The sequence below is a fragment of the Staurois parvus genome, unplaced genomic scaffold (assembly GCF_062004578.1).
Source record: "Staurois parvus isolate SC_StPar_1 unplaced genomic scaffold, SC_StPar_1.0 ptg000025l, whole genome shotgun sequence".
In the NCBI taxonomy this organism is placed as follows: domain Eukaryota; kingdom Metazoa; phylum Chordata; class Amphibia; order Anura; family Ranidae; genus Staurois; species Staurois parvus.
The window spans coordinates 4,113,693-4,138,484 of record NW_028317821.1 but is presented as its reverse complement, the minus strand read 5'-3'; the positions used below and the strand labels follow the sequence as shown (position 1 = coordinate 4,138,484).

Below are 24,792 nucleotides of genomic sequence, written 5' to 3'. Positions count from 1 at the left end.
GATGACAATTCTTCACCTAGCTCCTTACATTTTTCAAAGAGTGTCAGGCAGATTAGTGCCAACAGGGCCACCCACTGAAGGGTCCCATGTGAATGTACGCTATGTAACATCAGATATTTTTGATCCAGGGAATATCCAATTGCCTGCTAGGGGATCAGGAAGGAAATAATTTTCCCCCACTGGAGCAAATAGGACCATGCTTTATAGGACTTATTTCCTTCCTCTGGGTCTAGGTATAAGGTTCTGTATATAGAAATGTATTATTTATGGATTCTATTTTTTTTTCTTTGGGTTGAAATATGTACTACTGGACTAACTATGTTACTTGAACTTGACACAATGTAAAGCACTGTGTCATTTCTGTCTGCTGTCTTGTTCCCCTATCTGCATGAGTTAGGCTAGGTTCAGATGATTGCAAGTGGTTGCGGATGAGGAAATCTCAGCTGTTCCAGCACCTGCAACCACCCGCAGCCAAAATGCCCTGCTATTTAAAGACACATTAAGCTGACATTCATTCTTAATGGTACCCCCAGTAATTTAAAGAAGCAGCACGGTTTAGGGTGTGGGGACTGCCAAAAAATCGCATTTTCCACCCGCTGCAGTTTAAAAATGGCACGGGAACATTTTTCCTGCATTAAATGAATGTGTTGCCTTGCCCAAGAAAATGTGGCTCACAGAGCTGGATATGTGTGAACCTAGCCTTACTTCTGACAAGTTTTCCTGACACCAAGAGAAAAAAGGTGACAGGGGAGGGAGGTTTAATACTACATAATGCACACACTGTGAGCGAATACATCCAGCATTTTACAGTGCATGGCCTACCCAGAATTGAAATTGTGTTTAGATATTCTGGCTTTCCCAGCCTGCTTTGAATTCTGAAACATCTGTGATGAAATGCCATAAGAATTTATGGCTGCAATCACAATGTTATTTATATGAACCAGTTTATTACATGATGAAAAAAAAAAGTAGCCATTTAGTTGCAATCAATTAACTTTGTTTCGGTTAACAATATTTTAACAAATAAACTTTCAAAAAGAATTTTAATTTACAACCATAAAACTTTTTCTAACAAATATCAGATCAAAGAAAAACATGTAAGGGTTCATTCCCACCCATATGTACATTTTTGTGCATTGACAGGTGTTACATTATGGCAGCACATTCTGAATAGAACATTATAGCCTGAGTCTAGGTTTCCTGACATTTAGTTTGGGCCAAGCTTAACTTAGGACATTTTGTTTACTTTAAGAATTGCATGGATGAGCTGAAACTGCTCTCAAATTTGTATTGTGAACAAAATCAAGTTGGGTTGAGCGCTTCGCAGCCATTCGCAAGAAGTCTTGTATTTTTTATGAATGAATACAAAGTATCCTCTGATTGGCTAAGGTGGAGGTCTCTACATCGGTCAATCAGAAGAAGCCTTGTATTCATTCATTAAAATACAAGGCTTCCTCTCAATGGCTGAGAAGCACTCAGCCCCACTTGACTTTGTTCCAGCAGCATATGGAAAGTCCCCATATTGCTGCTCTAATACAGTGCTACTGAATTGTATGTAGCCCTAGCTAGTACAGTTTCACACAATGCTGACAGTGGCCACACAACTTAGTTATGGAAATAATTGTTTGGGCCAGTTTGATCCTACTACTCATTATTTAAAGTGTTAGGAAAAATGGATTTTGGCTTTAAAGAACCTCAAGACAGAAAAAGTTTTAGCTGATGCAGCACATTACGACACACAAGCAACGCTTGCTGAAATGTACGGCATTTCTTATACTGTTTAAGTATGTTGTGAATCAAAGAATGAATGGAAACTCACATGCATACTGTATGTTGTGGTGTACATGTTAGGTGTGAACAGAGCCTACTACAATACACACATGAGCAGCTCACTCATGGTTTACCTATCAAGGTATATAAAGATGATTTATTACAGAAAATAGGCAGAAATTTAATATTAACTGTGTTAGCTGACATACAATATCTGCTGCAGGAGGTCTGGATGTAATTCAGCTCAGATTAGTTATATTTAGAGTGAAGAATTCTGGATTATGCATAAAAAAGGATTTAAAATGATGGTTTTTCAATCCAAAATCAGTTACTCGGCTTATAACTTTGGTACACTTGCAGATTTAGAACCTGTAACATATAAAAGCCAGAAAGGAACAGTTCAGTGAGATACACACTTCTACAACAACTGCAATATGGCATTCTGCTAAACTGCCCATTCAGCAAAGTACAGCATGCCTTCTTGAAACAGGAGGTATTTACATGTCATCACTTTTAGCACAAATCCCAACAGTAAGGGTTCATTCCTTGTACATCCTATTAATTCACAGCACTGACACAACATTCACCGTTTCCACTTCACTACAGGAAGCTGTTTGCAACTTCATATTTATAATTTCTTTCATATGCAAGGTATGAAATACATTATAGCACAACATTGAGCTGCTGTTAAATTTACTCATACAGTAGGGTCCTGCATGTGTTTAATGCTCATTTGGCTGGGAGGGGAAGGAAATATAAATATATGCTGTATTCTTTGCTCCCCTGATAGCCAGGCAGTTGCCGTCCTCCTGTTCAGTGCAGCACTGCTGGTCCTGCATTGTACATGATGACGCCAGAGAACTGTGACACGGATGGGGAAGCTTGTGGGAGTATGGAATAAGGTAAGCGTTTCATTTTATTCCTTTTCCCCATAGCCAAATGAGCATTTAACACATGCAGAATGTGGGGGACGCCATTGGTATGACGCACTCCCGGTTCGCTGGATTATGTATTTTTAAATGGCATGCGTTCCAGCGGCCATTTGCCACTATGTAACACATCATATATCATAATATTTACATTGCTGAGCCTATATACTATGTAGGCCTATTTTAACACTCCAGTTGTTCTTGTCTCCACATCTAATATGTAAGTTGTTGTGTGATTCTTCTTTTATATCAAAGCTTTCAATTGTGCGCCTAATTGGATGGTAACCTTTGACCTTGCCTGATGCTGGCACACCCCTCCTATGTGCGGGGTGAAACTTTAGGATGCCTTTGTATATAGTATATAAGGGGGAAAACACTTGTCTGCTAGAGCTCTGAAGAAGGGGGTACATCCCCTGAAAGGCACCAGCTTGCCAACACTGTAGAGCACCAGTCAGGTCACTTGATACCACACTGAGGTATCCTTTTATCATGCCGCGGTAAATGACTGCTGCTCAGTTCCCTGGCATTCTCAGAGGAGAGAGTTCTCCTCTGAATGCCTTTTTATGAAGCGGTGTAGATCGCTTCTCCGAATGAAGGGAGAAGTGATCTATAAATGCTTTGAACGCTGGAAAATGGCTGCTGTTACTATAATTTCACGAGATTACAGTAAGAGATCAGTCAAACACCGTTTACTAAGTAAATTACTGCGGCTTCGTTTGCGGTTCCTCCAATTCTCTAGCTCTGGGCTGGAGGATCAGCAGGGAGAACACAGATCGCCAGTGAAGGGCTGATATCGGCCATCTGTGTGCTGAGATGATTAGTGGAAATCATCTCTGTTTCCTAAACCACTAATGATCAGAGATCAGCAATGATCCTTATGCAGGCCATAGATGGGTCGAAAATCGGCCGATTTTTCGGCCGAAAATAAAATCGGTCGATTTTCGGATCGTTAGTGGGCTATTTGTTCGGCCGTTTTTCAGTATTTTGGCAGATTTTTTTTTTATCGGTAAAGTTGAAAAAAAAAATTTTGCCGATCGGCCGATTTTCGCGGCAATGATGGGCAAATCAGCCGATTTTTTACCGATAAAAAATCTGCGCATGAGCAGTGACCTGCAAGAGGAAGACAAAAGGAAGAAAAAGAAGAAGAGGAAGAAGAAGAGGATGAAGAAGAAGAGGATGATGAAGAAGAAGATGATGAAGAAGAAGAAGAGGATGATGATGATGAAGAAGAGGATGAAGAAGAAGAGGATGATGATGATGAAGAAGAGGATGAAGAAGAAGAAGAGGATGATGATGATGAAGAAGAGGATGATTATGATGATGAAGAAGAAGACGAGGATGATGAAGAAGAAGAAGAGGATGATGATGATGAAGAAGAAGAGGGTGATGATGAAGAAGAAGAAGTAGAGGATGATGATGAAGAAGAAGAGGATGATGATGAAGAAGAAGAAGAGGATGATGATGAAGAAGAAGAAGAGGATGATGATGAAGAAGAAGAGGGTGATGATGAAGAAGAAGACGAAGAAGAAGTAGAGGATGATGAAGTAGAGGATGATGATGAAGAAGAAGAGGAGGATGATGAAGAAGAAGAAGAGGATGATGATGATGAAGAAGAAGAGGATGATGATGAAGAAGAAGAGGATGATGAAGAAGAAGCAGAAGAAGAAGAGGATGATGATGAAGAAGAAGAAGAAGGATGAAAAATAAGAGGAATTCCAGTACGGCAAAAAGTGTCCCTGCAGAGAGCTCCGTTATTTCTTTGACAGTTCCTTGACATTTACAGAGGTTGCAACATTGTATCTATTTGTTTCCGAATAAAAACATCTGTATCCTAAATGGATACAAATAGATACATTGTTGCAACCGCTATAAATGTCAAAGAATTGTCAAAGAAATAGAGCTCTCTGCAGGGACACTTTTTGCCGGCTGTAGACGGGATGAAAATCGGCCGATTTTTTTTACCATTGCTGGTAACGTCGGCCGCTTGAACGACCGATTTTTCGTTTTTTAAAAGAAAAATCGGCCATTTTTCTCCCCGTCTATGGCCTGCATTAGGATCGCCGCTGATCTCTGTTTCATAAAAGGACACAATAATCATGATTTGATACAATACAAAGCTTTAAACTTTCATCTTTTGTAGTATTTTTGGCTTGTTTATTGTATTAATATATCTTGAGGTAATGCACTAGGCGTTTGCACCCTCCTGTGTGCTTTTGTACAGTTGTGGGGTGGGTCTATAATACATTTTGTGGGGCTCAGGGTATACTCAACTATGACAGCTAGTGCTTTTTAAGAATTGCATATTGGATTCCACAATAAAGGAGGGCTGCACCATTGAAGCATTCCACTAGAAGAGTAAAGAATCCACCCAGGAACTCGTTCCACTGGCAGTCCTATGAACACTTGGGGTGTTTGTTTGTGCATATGAGGACCCCACAGCATGGCTCAGTTAAAAACCAGCTCTGGGTGGGTCTTTTATATATATTTTGTGGGGCTCGGGGTATACTCAACTACAGCGGCAGACTGACAACTCATGGGGCCCCCGGGCAATAGGGGATCATGGGGCCCCTGTATCCTTGCCCAAACTCAAAAAAGCCTATGAAAAAGGTACCAGGGGCATCTCATGGGGCCCCCTACTGACCCCGGGCCCTCGGGCAGTGCCCGAGTTTCCAAATGGTTAGTCCACCCCTGCCCAACTATGACAGCTAGAAGCACTGATATAGGGTGGCAGGGCTGCACAAAATGATGTATATATACGAGATTTGCATTTCCAGGTAGCGGCACGTGCGCGTCACCCTACCCACGCCACCGTTGTGAGCTACAGATGTCAATCACCGGATCCTGACCGAAGATTCCCTGCCGGCACCCGGCAATCACTGAGTAACGCTGACAGGGGAGAGACGTGTGTAAACACTGTCAAAAAATTGCACAGCAGAGAAATACACAGCAGCATGTTTCCCTAGTAAAACACACACAGCACATTACGTAAAACAGCACATAGTTAACCCTTTGATTGCCCCAGATGTTAACCCCTTCCTATCCAGTGTTATTAGTACAGTGTCAGTGCTTTTTATTAGCACTGATCACTGTATTTGTGTCATTGGCTGGTCAGTGGCAGTTAGTCAGTTGAACCGGATAACGTATGTACTCTCCAGCGCCTCAGGAAATGCACAGCCAAAGCCAAGGGAACCAGGACAGCGACAACCAAAGGAGATGCTTCAGAGGTGCAGCCCTCCTCATACGGGCAGATCAGCCACTAGATAAAGAATAAACAGGTGGCGCACACACCTAGTGCATTATCCAAGGTTTATTCAAAGGTATAAAGGATAAAAAACATACTCACAGACGAAGCATGTATCTAACAAGTATGTGCATTATGGAGATGGCCACAACGGCAAGCAAGGTGTTCCAATTGCGGTCAAATGGCTGACATGTTTCGGGGACGAGTCCCTTTCCTCAGAGCTGCTGACCAGCCTCTAGGACTGGTCCAGATGTGTAGTGGATGCCTCAGGCATCAGCAGCAAGGCCCCTACCATCGGTCCACCATATCCACTACACATCTGGACCAGTCCTAGAGGCTGATCAGCAGCTATGAGGAAAGGGACATGTCCCCGAAACGCATCAGCCATTTGACCGCATTTGGAACACCTTGCTTGCCGTTGTGGCCATCTCCATAATGCACATGCTTGTTAGATACATGCTTTGTCTGTATGTTTTTTATCCTTTATACCTTTGAATAAACCTTGGATAATGCACTAGGTGTGTGTGCCACCTGTTTATTCTTTATCTAACAGTTAGTCAGTTCTCACACAGTAATAGAATTAATTTACATGTAATGGGATTTTTTTTTTTTTTAGCAAAGACGTAGCAGAATACATTTTGGCCTAAATTTATGATGAAATTTGATATTTTTTACTGGATATGTTTTATAGCAAAAAGTTTTTTCAAATTCCAGTATACATACCGCCATTTGTAGACTCTATAACATTCACATAAACCAATTAATTTACATGTATGGGGATTTTTTTTAGCACAGACATGTACCAGAATACATTTTGGTCTAGATTTATGATGAAATTTGATTTTTTAAATCCTTTTACTGGATATGTTTTATAGCAAAATGTAAAAAATTTTTTTTTTCTTCAAAGTCTGTATTTTTTGTTTATACAGCAAAAAATAAAAACCGCACAGGTGATCAAATACCACCAAAAGAAAGCTCTATTTGTGGGAAAAAAAGGACAAATTCAATTAATTTACAGCGTTGCATGACTGCGCAACTGTCAGTTAAAGTAACACAACACCGTATTGCAAAAAATGGAACGTTCAGGAAGGGGGGTAAATGCTCTGGAGGGCAGGTAGTTAATTAATAAAAGCTTAATCTTTCAATGGTTACTAGGTTTCTATGACAAAATGTCATAGGATGAAGTATATGTTTGGATTACACTTGACTATGTTGCACTGCTGTTGACAAGTGTTCAGTGTTGTTTGTTTATCATATGTGCACAATGTACATTTATTTCATGCTCATGCAAACAAAAAAAAATAAATAAATGAAAATCTAGCTCCAAAATTAAAAATAAAAGCTGATCGTTGTAGGTACCCCTGTCAGTGATTAAATGGTTTGTTTCATCCCTCTAACTGCTACATCTGCAAGAGAGCATGTTCTTTTAAAAAAAAACAGAAATACTAGCCAGATGGTCAGGTGAAAAGAAGGGAAAGAAAACGGATGGATCCACCATATCTGGTGCAATATTTTTTATCGGTTAAAATCAGAAAAGACAACACAACAACGGAATTCCCACAGAAGGGAAAAACAGCAATAAGGCACATAAAAATTGCAATGGTAATATATAAGGTACAATGAAGATATACGACTATTAGACAACAAAGATCTTCCAGTATGAACCAGAGATCGACACTGATTACCTGAGTCCTGGGACTAAGGGACTGGGGAGGGGGGCAGAACACAGCCACAAGATCTAACAATTGGCAATATGCAATATAATAAATGTTTCCTTTTTGTTTTAATACTGCTTTAACAGACCTGCCATTTTTTTGTAACACAGCAAATCACTATGCACGTATATAAACAGTTGATCACTGTACCATGTGGTAAAATGTGTTGCAATAATGTGTTTTACCACACAATATTGCAATGTATAAGTGTGAAATCAACCTAAAAGAGGCTTGAAATGTTATCACATCCAACATGAATCCAATAACAGTGGGGTAGTAAGGATAGTAGGCAGGCTTTCCAAATTAATACTGACCCTGTGGATTGTTGTGCAACCACAACCTCTGTTCTATAACTCAGAAACAGCCTTAAAGTGTTTCTAAAGACTGATGATTTTTACCTTCATGCATTCTATGCAAAGCTGCAAAGTTTTACAAAAGTGACAGGGAATGCGGGGAGAGCAATAGAGGGAATCAGGTGCTGCGGCTATAGTATGTTACATGTTACACCCCCTAATACGGGTGTAATTTGTAACATGCTCCAAAAGGTAACTTAAGCTTTAGTTTGCAGTCATTTTTCGAACTTGCATACAGCTGTTCTACTATATAAACTCATCAGTGCAAGGCATTTAGCATATTACAAAAATTATAACTTTTGTGTGCAACCAGCAAATTTCAACCATTTTATCAACCTACCTGTAGAAGCTCCACCACATCCTTTTGCATCTGCAGAGTTTTTTGGTGTAGTGTATGTTGGACATTATTGAACATAATGCAATTTTGAAGCATTAGCAGGACATCTCTCTGGAATTCTGCTTTTGTCTTTATTGTTCCTCGCGTTAAACAATGTTTTAGTTTTTTGAGGTCCATAGGCCTAAAATTGCAGAATTTTGTCAACATATACATATTATATTACAATTATACTACACCATGCATATAACTTAGTGTTTTCAACCTAGGGTGTAAAGATAAAGAATGCATAGTAGTCAACTGCTCACAGGCCAAATAGGTCAGGGGACCCAAACATAAATTCTTTATTTGCCAATTGCGTTATTTTTTAGCCTAGATTATATTCTGTAACATTGAAGGCAAAATCCCCTTATCTGTCTCATACAATATATACTTGTCATCCTCTAGTATACTTATCAGGACTGTAAAAACACTATTACAAAAGAAAAATAAATGGGGTGGGTGGATTCCCACAATATATACAAGGCTAATTGTTGTTGGAAGTGGCTGTTTATCCCATACAGAGAATCACTGAGTTGTTGAAAAAAATGGCATCCACCACAGAAAAAAGAACTAAAGGTTCTTTTTAACTCAAGTTAACGTTTGGGGACAGACTTTTTATCTGCTTTTCTCAGTGAGAAATCTGCCTGTAATAGGAAGAAGGGTCAGCCGCACACCGGAGGAGAGATGAATATAGTGTGTATTTATTGATCCATAGGACACACAAAACACCAGGACATGAATACAGGACATGTTAACGCGTTTCACACAATCTCGCGCTTAATCATCTGTACATGGCCCTTAAAGGGTAGTTTTACTTTTTGTTCATAGTGCAATTTGTGGCTCTGTTCAATAAAGAATTCATATTCTTAAATAGAAATCATATTCTTAAATAGAAATCAATAATTCATTCTGATAAAGTCACACAAGAACACAATAGGTTGTGATTTGTTGCAATGGATTACTGCACTTAAAAATTAGCAAGTAATAATGACTCTTTGATAGGTTGATTATATATTTAGAAGGGAAGTAACCTATTGCCCAAGGCATTTAGACATCTCAGTGTGAAGAAAGGCTGTCTTCATCAGGATATGGAGTTTGTTGGATTTACTGACCTTCTGATAAGCTCTTGAAATGTATAAATGTATACAAGCTTTTAAAATGTGCATCAATGATATAAAGTTGTAACTGAACTGACCGCTTAACTATCTGTGTGTATCCTGGAGCCTGTCTTTCTTTCACTGGCTTCAAGAATGGTCCTGCATATCTGCAATAAAATGGAAATATGCCCGGGAGGTTAGCAATACGAAAACACTTACTGAATATTATGGACAAGTTAAAAAGTGCATATTTCAGTGGTATGACTGCTATATTTCCACTCCTCTATACCGTTTTCCAAATTGCCTACCTCAACTGTATTTTGGCAGCTTTGCCTACCCAACTACAAAGCTGTATATGGAAGGGTTGCAGAAGGTCAGTGCTGCATTCTCTGTGTGTTATAGATATGCAACTGTATATATGACCATGTCATAACGGATATCCCAATATCCTGAACACTCATTTTACCTTTCAGCAAGCAACTTTCTCTACAGCTAAAAAAAACTTGAAATGAGTTCAAATCCTTTTTCATTCTATCCAACAAAAAAGTTTGGGTTGTTTATACAATTTAAATTGTTACTAAACCCATAACAGTAAAATCAGTCTGAATAAGCAGTAAATCATGCTTGTTTTATACTCACTGTGGAACCTAAGGAGTTAATCCTCAGCTTTATGTAAAAATACTGTTTGATTCTGCTTTCTCTGATCCCCTCCTTCTTCTACAGTCCCCAATCCATCTGCTGATAATACAGAGCCCTAGGAGTTACTCTGCACATGCTCAGTTTTGTGTGTATTGCTACAGGGTTTTTTTTTGGGGGGGGTTGCATATGATCAGCACAGGGCCAATCAGCACTGTCCAGACAGAGGGTCAGGGGTCATGCAGCCTCATAGGACAGTCAGAGGAGAATGAAAATTCATACAATATAAACCAGTGCTCAGCTGGACACTAAGAGAAGTCACAAGACTGCTATATACTGCTGATGAGAAAAGGTATTTCACAGTTTATATTTATTAAAATAATTGCATTTCCATGTTCTGTGTACTGCGGAAGGCCAGACACAGTGAATGCAGGATCCTAGGTTCAGCAACACTTTAACTGCTATCAGTTGGACAGGCGTACACATTGGGAGATTTCTTCTCACCTCCTGTTTCAGTGATCACTGTCCAAAGAAGGATCACCACTTTCTGTTTTACTGTGCTACTGTCAGTGATAAAGGAAGGGAAGAGAAATCTGCTAACAGGGAACACAGACTGCAGTAAATGCTTTCCTCATTGAGGTTATGGTTTATCATCAATGCATCCTTGTATTGCTATGGGCCAAACAACATTTAACCGCCAATGTCCAATCCAATTTGTGTAGCTGCATCACCCTTCTACCCCCTCTTTACCTTTCTGTATCCTACTTTTTATTGACATTTCAATAAAAACAGACTGAGGAAAAAAAAATGCTAAACAAAGTTTCTATCACTTCTCTACTCAATCCATAAAAAGTTCTTGGGGTTGGGGGGTGCGCATGCGCGGAGCCGCCGAAATGGACATGTCCGTCTGAGGCTCTGGCACATAGTGGGGAAACAAGCCTCCCGGACACCGCTCCCGTCCCGCAACTCCACTGGTTGCCATAGCAACGTCCTTCGCACCTGTCAAGATGGTCCGGGGATCGGCTAAACACCAGCCTCAGCCGCCTGTGAAGCCAATCAAAGAGGCCTTGGCTCGGGCCTCTTTCAAGATGGCGGCCGCCCCTGCATCCCTCACACAGGCACAGCCCTATGCTGAATTACAGGCTGCTCATCCCAGATCCCGCGACACGTCTGAAGGTGAGCTGCTCTCCACCAAAAAGTCGCCCTTCTCACTCCACCATAGGTTAGCTCAGCTCTTACAAAAGAGGACGTTACTCCTCTCCTGCTCTAGCTCCACCAGACTCCTTGGATTGACGCCTGCAAGTGCCTTTGAACCCATTTTATTGCCCTCTGTCAGGCTGTGTCTACTCCTCAGATCGCTTCCCTCGGTCCCCTAACCACAACTGACCAAGGATGACCTTTAGCCTTTCCGACGGCTGACTTGGTTCTCTTTGGTTCCCCGTTTCGACTTCTTGGGTGCTAATTATGTTTACTCAATGTAATGTTATTTTTTTAGGTTTGTTTTCATAATACAAAGTGTCTACGGTGCAGGGGCGGACTGACCATTTGGAAACTCGGGCACTGCCCGAGGGCCCGGGGTCAGTAGGGGGCCCCATGAGATGCCCCTGGTACCTTTTCCATAGGCTTTTTTGAGTTTGGGCAAGGATACAGGGGCCCCATGATCCCCTATTGCCTGGGGGCCCCCTGAGATCTGTCAGTCCGCCCCTGCTATGGTGGCACCTGTTTACATGCACAGGAGCCCCAGATCCGGCAATGCATACGACACCACAATATCTTTCCATCTTGACATCCCTGAAGGGTTACGTTAATAGGGTGTGCTGCCAGGTTCTGGGGCTTCCCTGACATACCATGAGCCTAGGCTCTTGCTGCTTCAGTGGGAGCCTACTGACTTCTGTTTATACTTGGGCTGTCTTTCCCCCTATGATTATTACTGCTTAACCACCACTAGCCCATGCGGTACCGTATTTTTGTACTGCCAGGGCTACTCTTGACCCTTGGGTTTCTCCGCTATGCCGGCAACTCAGGGACCACCCTTTGGGCCGTAGTGGCCCCTTTTCATTTCAATTTGGATTTATTTGCCACTTTTTCTCTCCCTCTTGCTTTCTCATGTGACTTCCCTGACCCTCTCTTCCTGTTCTGTCTCTCCTTCTTCTCCTCTCGGAGGCACTCAGTGTATGCTCATACAAGGACTCCCCACTCTTTGGCAGACTTTACCTTCCCCCCATGGGTTCCCTGAATGTCTTTACCCTGCATGTGCAGGGCCTTAATGTTCCATTGAAGCGTAACAAAGCCTTTCGCTCATTTGCTTCGCTAAAGGCGCATGTAGTCTGCCTGCAGGAGACGCACTTCTCTTCCACCCCCAAATTTTTGGGCCCCCATTATCCTCAAGTTTTTACTGCTTCAGCTAAATCTAAATGTAGAGGTGTCCTCATAGCCTTCCATTGCACAACCCCTTTTATACTTCATTCCAAGATCGGAAACCCTGAAGGTTGCTATCTCCTCTTGTCGGGATTGCTCCTCGACTCTGACGTTACCATCGTTACTTATTATGCTCCCACTCAGAGCCCGCTGCCGTTCCTCACCCACCTACTGACAATCACAGATTGCCATAAACGTGGCATACTCATTGTTTGTGGAGACTCTAACTGTACCCTATACCCCTTCCTGGACAAGTCACCATAACCGCTTCTCCCGTTGTCCCCCAAACTCTCCTTTCAACATCTCCTGCACCATCACTCTTTAGTCAAAACGTGGAGAGAACTTAATCCGGTGAAACGTCAATATACCTTCCAATCTCATCCCCACAAACCGTTTCCATGTATCGATCATATTTTGACGACTGTCGGCTCCACTTCTTTGCTCCTCGCCTCTGACATCCTCCCTATACCTTGGTCTGACTACAGTGCAGTCATCACATCAATCGCATCCCTGGCACCTTCAACCACTGATCCCTCTTGGGTTATCAACGAAAATTTACTGTCCCATCTGTCCCACAGTTTAGACATAGAGATTGCTCTTAAAGAATACCTGTCACTAAACTCCACTCCGGACATTTCTCCCCTACAACCAGTCCCATCAGGCCTTCCTAGCCACTCCAACACCCGGTACTTGAAAAGCTTTGGAGCAATCTCGATTGGAATTGGATGTCTTTCTTATGATTCAGGCAGAACTTTCTCTCTGTAGGTCTCGATATAAATATGATACCAAAGGGAATAAACCGGACACATTCTTAGGCCTTTCGCAGTCTTGATCGAACCACTAAATCGATCCGATTACGCGTATCTCCAGGCAACTACACTAGCAACCCAGTGCGCATCTTACAAGTTTTCCGTAAGCACACCCAACTGTATTCTCCAACGGATTCCTTTGATCGACCCCGCGCTGAAGCTCTCTTAGCCCACCTTACTTTCCTGAAATTATCAGACTACCATTTTGAAGTTCTTGAGCGACCAATTACTTCAACTGAAACCCTGAATGCTTTCAAGGACCTGAAGCTCCATAAACACCCTGGTCCAAATGGCTTCTCTGCCACTTACTACAAGAAGTTTGCTTCTCTCCCCGGTTTTAACAAATGCCATCTTGACCAGTCAGTCTTTTAGCCCTGATACAGTGACGGCCAAAATTTCTATGATCCCGAAGCCCAACTCAGATGATTCTGTATGGTCCAATTATAGACCAATTTCCCTCCTTAATATAAATATTAAACTCCTCGTGAAAATCCTCTCCACCCGCCTTAACCCGTTTATAGGCTCTCTTATCAGCAATGACCAAGCAGTCTTTATACCCACCTGCCAAGCAGGTGGTAATGTTAGACTTGCGGTCCTCCTTTCTCATTTAGCCCGTCCTCGCAACATCCCTACTTGCTTCTTGTCCTTAGACATCAGGAAGGCTTTCGATACGGTCTCATGATCCTATCTGGACTTCACCCTATGTCGCTGGGGCTTTGGATCTCATTTTTTGGCATGGATCTCGTCTTTATATTGTGCACCATTGGCTAGAGTCAGATATTTGGGGCATAAGTCAGCATCGTTTTCAATCCTACATGGCACCCGCCAAGGTTGCCCGCTTTCTCCCTTGCTCTTCACCCCAGCCATAGAGCCTTTGGCTCTCCTGATAAGAGCCAACCCGGATGTACATGGACTTGAGTTAGGCGGTTCTCACCACATGCCTCTTTGCGGACAACGTGCTCCTCTTTCTCACCTCTCCATTGTCCTCCACTCCAACTCTTCTTCGGCTCCTTCAGGATTTCGGCTGTATTTCCGGCCTTCACGTTAACCCCCAGAAGTCGATAGCGCTCAATATCCCCCTTCCTCCCAAGGGTTTGGCACATTTGTAACAGATTTTACCTTTTTCTTGGTCCCAGCACTCCATTCCCTTTTTAGGCATTAAACTAACTCCTAGTCCATCAGACTTTTATACAGCCAACTACTTACCAAAGTTGGCCCACCTTACTAGTCTCATGACCAAATGGTCCTCTCTACCACTGGCCTGGATGGGCAGGATCACGGTTGTGAAAATATCTATTCTCCCCAAAATAGTGTATTTGTTTAGAGTTCTACCCATACCTGCACATTTTCTCTGTATTCTGCAACGATGAGTGTACACATATGTCTGGGGCTCCATCCTTCATCATATACCTAGCTCAACCATACACAAATCTAAGCTCACGGGTGGCCTAGGCCTCCCGGATTTTGCTAAGTATTACCAAGTGGCACATCTTGCACAACTGCCTAAATACCATGCGACTCATGAAATCCCCCAATGGGTTATTCTTGAATCGATTGATTGCGACCCCCTCTCAGTTGCTAATCTTCTATGGCTTAGGCAACCGGATCGCCGTCTCTCCGTAACCCTATAACATCTCATTATATTTCATTCTGGGACAGACTAAAATCCAGTTATTCTCTTCAGTCACCGCATAATCCCCTACTCTCATACCTACGAAACCTGGCCTTCCCCCCAGTTTGGTCCTCTCCATGATCCTTCAAACACTGGTCCTCGGCGAACCTGCTTCGTACTCACCACTTTATGACCAACAGAGGCTTCAAATCCTTCCCTTCCCTCCATGAGTCGCACTCTATACCAGCATCGGAAATCTATAGGTACCTTCAGTTACAGCATTTTAATGCTCTGCAGTCCGTCCATTCCCACTCAGCTCGTTCGATGTCCTTTTTTGAACGATCTTGTGATAGAGACCCGCATAGACGTGGCCTTATTTCTGCTATCTATAATCTTCTTTTCACTTCTGAGTCCTCGCCAAACCCTACTTATGTTGCTAGGTGGGACAAAGACCTGGGACTCCAGTTGAGCCCTACAGATTGGGAACACATCTGGTCTGCTACCAAATCCTCCTCACAGAACGTGGTAACTTTAGAGACTAATCATAAAGTTTTGACTCGGTGGTACCTGGTCCCGGCGAGTATTGCTAAATATACCCTCAATTATTCTTCTGAATGCTTTCGGGGTTGTGCGATGGTAGGGACTTACTTCCATGTTTGGTGGTCCTGCTTGGTTGCCCAAACCTTTTGGGCTGAAGTTTTTCATATGCTATCCCTGCTTTTTGCAAAATCAATACCTCCAGACCCAACTGTAGCTCTCTTAAATTTGCACCCTCCCTCCATTTCCAAATCCCAATTTAAACTTCTCCTGAAAGTCATCAGTGCAGCTAAAAAGATTATGGCCAAATCGTGGAAGTCGCCGTCTCTGTGCATGCTAGCAGTTCGGAACAAGGTTACACAATCTATGATTCACGCCAAAATTGAAGCCACCATTTTAGATTCTGTCCCTAATTTTCTGTCCATCTGGACCCCATGGGTGGAATGTTTCCTCCCACCGAACTTTGATGATTCGTTGCTCCTTCCTTGACATTGTGATAGTCCTATGAACCACGCTATGCATTGACCTAGTCCTGAGATTGTCTATTCTCTTCTGGAAGTCACATGCCTTTTCTTTCTCTCCTCTATTCTCTCTTTCAGTCTCTCCTAATTCTCCCCCGTTTTTTTTCTCTTCCTGCTCACTTTGCCTCCCTCTCCTTGCCTCACATGGAACCCCCATATGGTCATTGGGAAAGTGCTCCCTCTCAGTTGCATACTCAGGTCCTAACTTCCCTTGTACTATTTTATCCTTTCATGTTTTTGTATGGTTCCTCATAACGCGATCTTTATGCGATAATCCTCCTTTCCTGTCGGACACCGTGTTTTTCGGTATTCGTTAATGCCTGCATATGTTAATGGGCTGTCCTACGCCTGTTTTTTTTATGTCTCTGAAATTAATAAAAAGTTTGAACAAGAAAAAGTTCTTGGGGTTGATTTACTAAAACTGGGGAGTGCAGATTTGGTGCAGCTTTGCATAGTAACAAATCAGCTTCCAGGTTTGTTTAACAAAGCTTAACTGAAGCTGAAGTTAGAAGTGGATTGGCTACCATGCACAGCTGCACTAGATTATGTACTCTCCAGTTTTAGTAAATCAACCCCTTTGTGTAAAGTTCCACTTTAAGGATTTGAATACACTTAAAAAAGTGAATAAACAATACAATATATTTTGCCTATCTTCACGAAATACCTGTGAATAGCTATAATTTTCCAGACAGGGAATAGCATCTTTTTAATAGATGTTTCTTCTTCATTGAATTCTTTAGTGTTTACAAGAAGTCTAAAAAAAGGAAATGGACAAAAGACTGTATTGAATGTATAGATTACGTGTATAAAGAATATGTGGTCACAGTATATTATGCTGCAGTTGGCATCACTATGTGAAACTTTTAAAGGCAACATGTTCTGCAAGAAATATATACTGTAAGCTTCCATTCATGACTTCCTTTTGAAAATGCTGGCTACTTGGCTATTGAATTAATGGCTGCAATACTTTCTGAGTCGTAGACCGGAAACAAGTACTTAGATCAGAATACCTGCTTTGTATACTTGTTCCAGTTCAGTGACAATAAGGTTCTTTTTTATTAGCAAAATTCCAATGTAACTAGAAATTTCAGAGGGAAAAATGATCAATGCCATTCTACATATTCACCTCAGTATAGGTTTCCTTTTACTATGTACTCTTAAGTTCCCCTGGCATTAATCCTAAGCATTACTTGATGTTAGAATTCAAAGTAAAAACAGTCTCCCACAAGCATGACTCAGCATGACCATGTTAACACTGAACCCAACACCTGAGTAACCTCAGGGTTAATGCCGGGCATTCATTATGGCAGAGCAGTGGAGGATCAGTGAACACTCATTCACCGATCTTCCTTCTTTGTTGTAAGCTTAGAAGTGCTCTCTCTGCTCTAAGCATTTCCAGGTTAGCCCCTGTCAGATTCTGACTAGTAATGGTAGTGTAGAAGCTGATCTGGGGCTATACACTTGATCAGCTCGGGTACAATACAAGGCTAGAAATCAGTTGTCTCTGTATAGAGGACCTGCCATTGCAAAAAACTATCACATAAGGGGCATATCAACCCCTTGTTATGGTAGTAATGTGAAGTAAAATAATAATTCAATTATAAAAAAAAAAATTAAGGAACCCAGCCATACATGTGAACATGCATGGCCCCAGGACAAACGTGCATATGTAAGTGTCAATTGTGAAATATATTTGGTATCACTGTACACTGAAGTGAGAGGAATAATGCTAGACTTATTGTTTATGGATAACTCTAAACTGATGAGCTATAAAAGTTTTTAAAGCATCGCCTATTTTAGTATTGAAATAGTTCACCATTTTGTGTGCACATACAATTTTAAGGCCTGACATATTTGGAATCTATTGGACAAACTCTCATTTTTTTGATTTTGCAAAATAAAAGAAAATTATTAAATTGAGTTTTTGTGTACTTTAACTCATTTTAGTGTACTTGAAACTATCATCTTCTTATTCTACAGGTTCTTTGTTTTCCAAAAATGTATAATATGTTGGGATTTATTCAGGCATATTTTAATGTGTATTGAAAGAAAATGCTGTTTTTTTGGGGTTTTTTTCAGGGTAAAATGTAATGCTAAGGAGGTTAAATAGAACCTGCCACAAGCTTAAAAAAATGCACAGGAAAAAAAGGTTTTTGACTTACTAGTAAAATCCATTTCTTGAAGTACAATACAGAACACAAGCATACTCTTAGATGACTGGGTTATATGTTACTACTAATCACCTGACATGTCCCGTTCTGTACAATCAAGAAATGGTATACCTTATTTTAAATGGCATGAATTGTTTTTCCTTTCCATCAAAAATTTGTATTCACTTGCAATGTGCCTTTGAACAACCTCAAAAATTTGACTATTCCAGAAATGACTTATGTGCTTGCCCAGCTCCTGTCCCTTTGTTCTTCTTCCTTTTTTAATCTCCACTGGTTCAGCTTTCCATTCGCATCACCCCCCCCCCTCTTTTTTTTCTTTTTTCTTTCACCTTCTTCTTACCTACTGATGTAGGGCTGTTAGAAACTATGACCCTTCCACTCATGCTTCTAGATACATTTTGCAGAAGTCTTTTTTTTCTTTTTTTTAAAAAGTTACCACTTCACACTCAAGTGAGGCATTACATATACATTTCTGTGATAGTCACTCATATCGAACACCGCTCTCCCTATGTCCTGCTACACTGGTAACCAATATATGTTTAATAGCTCCAACTTGTTTGTTCTTCTCAACTGCCATTGTTTTTGTACAATTCTCATGAAAATCAGTATGTAAAAGAAAATGCCTGGTTGCATCTAGCTTCATTACTCACATTAAGTCAAACCTGGAACACAAGGGAAAGTCAGAGACATGTTAGAATTTCTTATCTCTATACTGAGTTGGGGTCAGTGATTCAGAACCATACTGAAGCTAAATCATTAGCAAAACCTAGTCTAGACAATTATTTTCTGAAGGAGAGTTAAGCAATAACAGATTCTATACAGTATCTCTATCCTGATGGGTGTACAAGTAACATGTTCTAAAGAACAGATCCAAATACATGCAATTAAAGAATGTAAACCCAACATTTCATATTCCTGATATGTACCTGCTGTACCATGTACTTGTATGAAAGTATCCTGTTCTCTTTGTATTGTGTCATTTATGTGAAATCCCTGGTGTTCCTGCTAGTCCCTCTGCTTTCCTATTAAAAACTGACTACACTAGGCATGAGAGCACAACATGGTCAGTTTGCAGGCTTTGCTGGGAACTCAGTGTGCTCTCCTTCAATGATCATACTTGTCCTGACATGCCTTCCCCCCTGCCCAACCATTCACTAGGAAGCACAGTGTGCTGTGATGTGTTCAGGGATCACATTAAAAAAAAAAGAATGGTATTTATAATTTTTTTGTATGAAAGTATCCTGTTCTCTTTGTATTGTGCCATTTATGTGAAATTCCTGGTGTTCCTGCTAGTCCCTCTGCTTTCCTATTAAAAACTGACTACACTAGGCATGAGAGCACAACATGGTCAGTTTGCAGGCTCTGCTGGGAACTCAGTGTGCTCTCCTTCAATGATCACACTTGTCCTGACATGCCTTCCCCCCTGCCCAACCATTCACTAGGAAGCACAGTGTGCTGTGATGTGCTCAGGGATCACATTAAAAAAAAAGAATGGTATTTATAATTTTTTTATATCTAAGGATAATCAGTAAGTTAGAACCTGATTGGCTACCATTCACATTTGAACAGAATTATGCATTCTCCAGATTTATCTTCCTGTTCTGTCTGATACCTGTCACCTGGACAGGAAAATAAGGAAAATGTGTTCCTCATAATGACAAACACAACAATAACAGCATGGTTGCTGCCAAGCTTCTGATTAGGCCTTTACTTTTAAGTCACACTGGAATAAATACCATTGTAGGTCCAGTTCACTTCTGGTCTGTTCACTTTATTGCCAGTCAAGCCCTGATGAAGGGGGCACTTGGACTCCCAAAACACATTGGCTACTTCTCAAATTATACACCTGACTTCTAATAGAATAAAGTTGTATCTGGACAGTGGTGTGGTGCTTCAATTTCACCTCTTCTAACAATAAAATCCTGACAGAGATTCTAAATCTAAAACCCTGCTAGAAAAAATATATTTTTGCTTCCTGTGTCCCTGCTGCATACATTTTACCCTACCTCTTGTTTTGTGTGACACCTGTCAAGCAGAAGTGGGGAAATTTTCCCTGACTTCCTATTCTAACATCTGTCATTTTGAGAAATATCCCAAATAGCTACACAGACAGTGATAAAAAAAACTGCAGACATGCCACACTAAGCAAAATGAATAAACGTTTGGCTGGTGACAGCTAGTATCAGTACTCAGCAAATGGCTTGGTAATTGTGACAGGTGGCCAGCTAATGAAGAAAGAGCTGAAAAAAGACCATACTGTTACTGCACAATTAATATGTTACAGGTCAGATCACATTGCGAAGAAGGTTTACAAACTACACTCACAATTCAAGAAGTGGAAGATTTCTGGGTATAACACGTTTGGTACTTTCACAAATGCAGACTTCACTTTTACTTCTCAAAATAGGAGAACCACACATTTCATTTTCTGATATGGACCCGCAGTGCTGTGAGTGGTCATTTTCTTTCATGTTTTCTGGGTCAGTGCATTCACTTGCTTTATTATAAGTTGGATCCTGGTAAATAAGAAATTCAATATGCAGCTTGTAAGAATGTAACACTGGAGGAGATTTACTAAAGCTGGTTCACTGAGAAACTGGTGCACCTGTGCATGGTAGTCAATCAGCTTCTAATCTCAGCTTGTTCAGTTAACCTTTGGCAATAAAACCTGTAAGCTGATTGGTTTCTATGCAGAAGAGCACCTGATTTTGCACTCTCCAGCTTCAGTAAATAAACCCCACTGTGTACCAAAAATGAGTAAACCAAATACGATAATACCAAAGTTAACAGTAGAGATGTATTCTAAGGCAAATTATTGCAAGGACATTTTTAATATAAAAATGTACCCATACTTTAAAAGTACAAACTTATTGGTTGGTATGGAGAAAGCAGGTCTTTCATATATTTGAATTTTTGTTCTGTTACCTGTGAAGAACTCATGAAAATTTCCTTTCTTACATCTGCCATGTCTGAAGGCTGACTTTCACATGTCTTTGCCTCTTCACTTTTCCAAACACCATCATAAATATGGGGGTCCATATTTTCCTCTAGTTTTTTTCCTAAGCCGAGTTCACTGTATCCCTCATTGAATTCAACATTATATGACTCAGATTGGGCTAGATTTTGGCAAACTAATAAGACTTCTGTGCTTGTGGTAGATAAACTCAATTTGAGTTCTTCGTCCTAGAATTAAATTGAGAACCACAATGTGAACACAATGTAAACAAGGCCTTAGAAAATGCCCCATATTTCAATGTCTTATAAGTCAGAAGTGCCCCAAAACAAATCTTAATGGCTAAGTTCACCTTTAGAGAAAACATAATAAATACATATATTTTATCAATAAAAAAAATGCATCTATTCTTTTATCCCCCTGGAGCCTGCAAAACATATCACCCGCAATCATTGTGAATGAATGTTGTGGCTGCGCGGACTGTGACAGCGGCTGCGGTGAACAACAACCCCTGTCATGGAGTGGGGTTCCAAATATGGCTGTACCATGTAACATGTTCGAAACATGAACTTAACCCTTTAAATGTGAATTCCAGGCAACTGTAAAAGTCACCAAATTAATACATTTCTGTTTTCATTAAAACATCAATAAATTAATTTAAATGCAAGCAGTACAAGTAAATGAATTTGATTTATCAGCCACTTGCAGTCCCTATACAGCAAAACTTTGAGAAAACTTCTGGTTTCAGCGGCGTATGGAGTGGAGGTGAGCAGTCCCTGCTCCTGCTGCCCTCCTCGACCGTTGCACTCCTAAGCCCGCTACACTTCGGGGGGACCCTCCTCTCTTCCTGCGGCTCAGGGGAACTCATGGACTGTTTTGTGGAGCAGCCCCAAACCCAATTCTCTTCAGTCCACCTGTCACAGGGGGACAGAGCGGTCGCTGCAGCCAAGATGGCCGCTGCTGAAATCATCCCCAATGACACAGGGGATCAGCAGAGCACACAGCAGCCACAGTCTCCTACTCCTTAGCCTCCGGACCCTGCCTCACCAGCTGGCATTGCCCACGCAGTCATGGCACTCCTGGCACCTACTCTCACAGCGGCGGTCGACAGTGCAGTTCTTAAAGGGCTAGAACAGCTACACAAACATCTCCATGCACAGGCTCAGCGCATTACGCAGATGGAAGATAGGATCTCTTCCGTTGAAGACGACTAATTGGCTATTTCTGCGGCAGTAGCCCGATTCACCACGGTCCAAAGAGATCTTCAGGATAAGGTAGATAATCTAGAAAACTGCTCACGGCGGAACAATTTACACATCATAGGCCTGCCTAAGTCGTATTCTCCCTCCGTGCTGATCACCATATGTGCAACGGCCATTCCGGAGCAAATAGGCCTGCAACACCCCTGCGTGGTTGAAAGATCCCATCGTATCGGCCTGCTGTCCGACTCTCGCACTAAACCTAGGCCGGTCATTGTCCGCTATCTGAACTACGCTGACAAGTAGGCCATCCTCCATAAATTCCGGCGCACACATGTGGACGAACACCAATTGCTCCTGTTCTCAGACTATTCGATGGAGGTTATGTGACAACGTAAGGCCTTCTCTGCGATCTGCTCCATTCTGTATCACAGGCAGGTTAAATTCACCCTAGCCTATCCTGCTGTTCTTCATATCCAGCCGCCGCATGGAGAAAGGTTATCCTTCACCTTACAGTTGGAAGTGGAGCAATACCTTAACAATATCCCTAAAGCAGCCATGGATCAAAGCCCGCCTTCTACACCATCTTCCTCCTCTTCCCCAAGGGGAGATTCCGCACCCTTCCAGAATCAACCAAGTCCTCAAAAGCCACCGTATAAACGGGTGCGCTTTGGCCGGGCCGAAGATCGCTATGTTACCCGCTGACCTTTTTTTATCGAAGGATATGTAATGGTCTTCCTTGTTTTTTTATGCTTTCTCAGGGACTGATGTAATTTGTCTTAAAACGGCCACTGTTTGATATTTATGTCTTGTTCATGCCTCCCCTGAGGCGACCCGCCTTGCAGATCTGTCCCCCCAGATGGGCAAAGAGGATCTTCAGGTGTTTTTGTTTCCCCTTTAGCCATTCCCCCTCCCTCCCCCACTCCCTTTCCTCCCCCACCCGTATACGTTGTTGTCCAAGATAGTAGCGGAGTGTCGATTGCTGGAGCTCCGCTGGTTTGCTCTATACGGAAAAAAATGAAGTTCCCGATCTACTTGGGGATCTCCTCCCCATATGTTAGAGAAGTTCTACATTTATTGTTCTGCATTGTTATGTTTTACTGTTGCAATTCCCTAGGTGATGCATGCTGCTCTGATCAACCTGGACTAGTTGGGGTGATGCCTGGCATGGTTCTGCCATATTGTAGGCCTTATCTAATCTTTATACTACGACAGACATGGCTACACCAGATGACAGGGATCACTTGAAGGTAATCTCGTGGAATGTTAAGGGGTTACGCTCACCGAACAAGCGTATGCGAGTACTACGTCATTTGAAACATTTGGGGGCATCTCTCTGCCAGCGATTTTTCTCGTCTTTTGAGACTTTGGGTGGGTCAGATGTTTGGTTCTGCGGCTGTGGGCTGTAAGGCAGGGGAAGCTATAATATTCCATAAAAGTTTGTGTTACACTGTTCGCTCTGTTAACTCTGATTCTGAGGGTCACAAACTCACTGTCCATATTACTATCGCCTCTCGTGACTTGGCTATCTCTACTTTATACGCTCCCAATTCTCCAGGACAAAACTTTTACCAGAATCTGACTTCATGGCCCTCACACATTCCGGCATCATGTCAGATCCTGGGTGGAGACTTTAATGCCATTATGCACAATGATATTGATCGAAACAGAGAACATCACATGTGACGTCCTGGAAAACTACCTCAGTATCCCCCCTCTACCACTTTAGCACAATCTATTGATATGCTTAATCTGCATGATGTATGGCGTCTCCAACACCCGTCAGACTGGGAATACACATTCTACTCGTCCCCTCATGACTCTTTCTCCCGCACTGACAATCTTTTTTGCTTGCAGCCTCTCTTGTCTATGCTATGTAAAACAACCATTTCCGATATGGCCATTTTCGACCACTGTCCCATCCTATTAAAGCTGTCTGGGCTGAAAACTCCAAAATCCCCAAGCTCTTCCGCTTATTTAGCCAATAAAGAAGACGTTAAGTCTCATTTATTTGCAGCATGGCAGAAATATGTGGATATGAACGGAGCACATTTAACCAATCCTAACCTGCTCTGGGAAGGCGTTTCTTAGAGGGCGCATAATCTCCTATACCACGCACTTTAAGAAACGGTCTCAATTGCTTTATCAATAGGCGAGCGAGTCTCTTCGTCTGCCAAATGAGCCTTTGATTACTGGGCTGAACACCAGGAAGCAGCCAAATCAGCCTTTTCCACCTTACAATTTTATAGCTATGGCAAAAAGGTGGGAAAGCTGTTGGTGCGGGCCCTTGTACTCCCACTCATACCTCTGCGGTCCGGTCACCCGTGGGCAATGTCTTAACACTGTCACCTGGCATGAATGACCTTCTCACATCCTACTATACTTCCTTGTATTCAGAGGACCCAATTGATTCTAGGGCTGCTGAGGACTTTCAAGCCTCTATTAATCTCCCCAA

At 41.8% G+C, this 24,792-nt stretch overlaps 1 protein-coding gene across 1 annotated transcript in view; it reads right to left on the bottom strand.

Moving 5' to 3' along the window:
* Positions 1-2,094: 2,094 nt before the first annotated feature.
* Positions 2,095-24,792, bottom strand: part of BRD8 (bromodomain containing 8) — a 107,180-nt gene continuing 84,482 nt past the window's right edge. The window contains exons 22-27 of the mRNA XM_089693865.1: positions 21,111-21,368; positions 20,511-20,701; positions 16,679-16,768; positions 9,580-9,648; positions 8,349-8,526; positions 2,095-2,139 (exon numbers count right to left, since the gene is read on the bottom strand). Coding sequence (XP_089549991.1) covers positions 2,095-2,139; positions 8,349-8,526; positions 9,580-9,648; positions 16,679-16,768; positions 20,511-20,701; positions 21,111-21,368 — 831 coding nt within the window. The remainder of the gene's footprint in view (positions 2,140-8,348; positions 8,527-9,579; positions 9,649-16,678; positions 16,769-20,510; positions 20,702-21,110; positions 21,369-24,792) is intronic.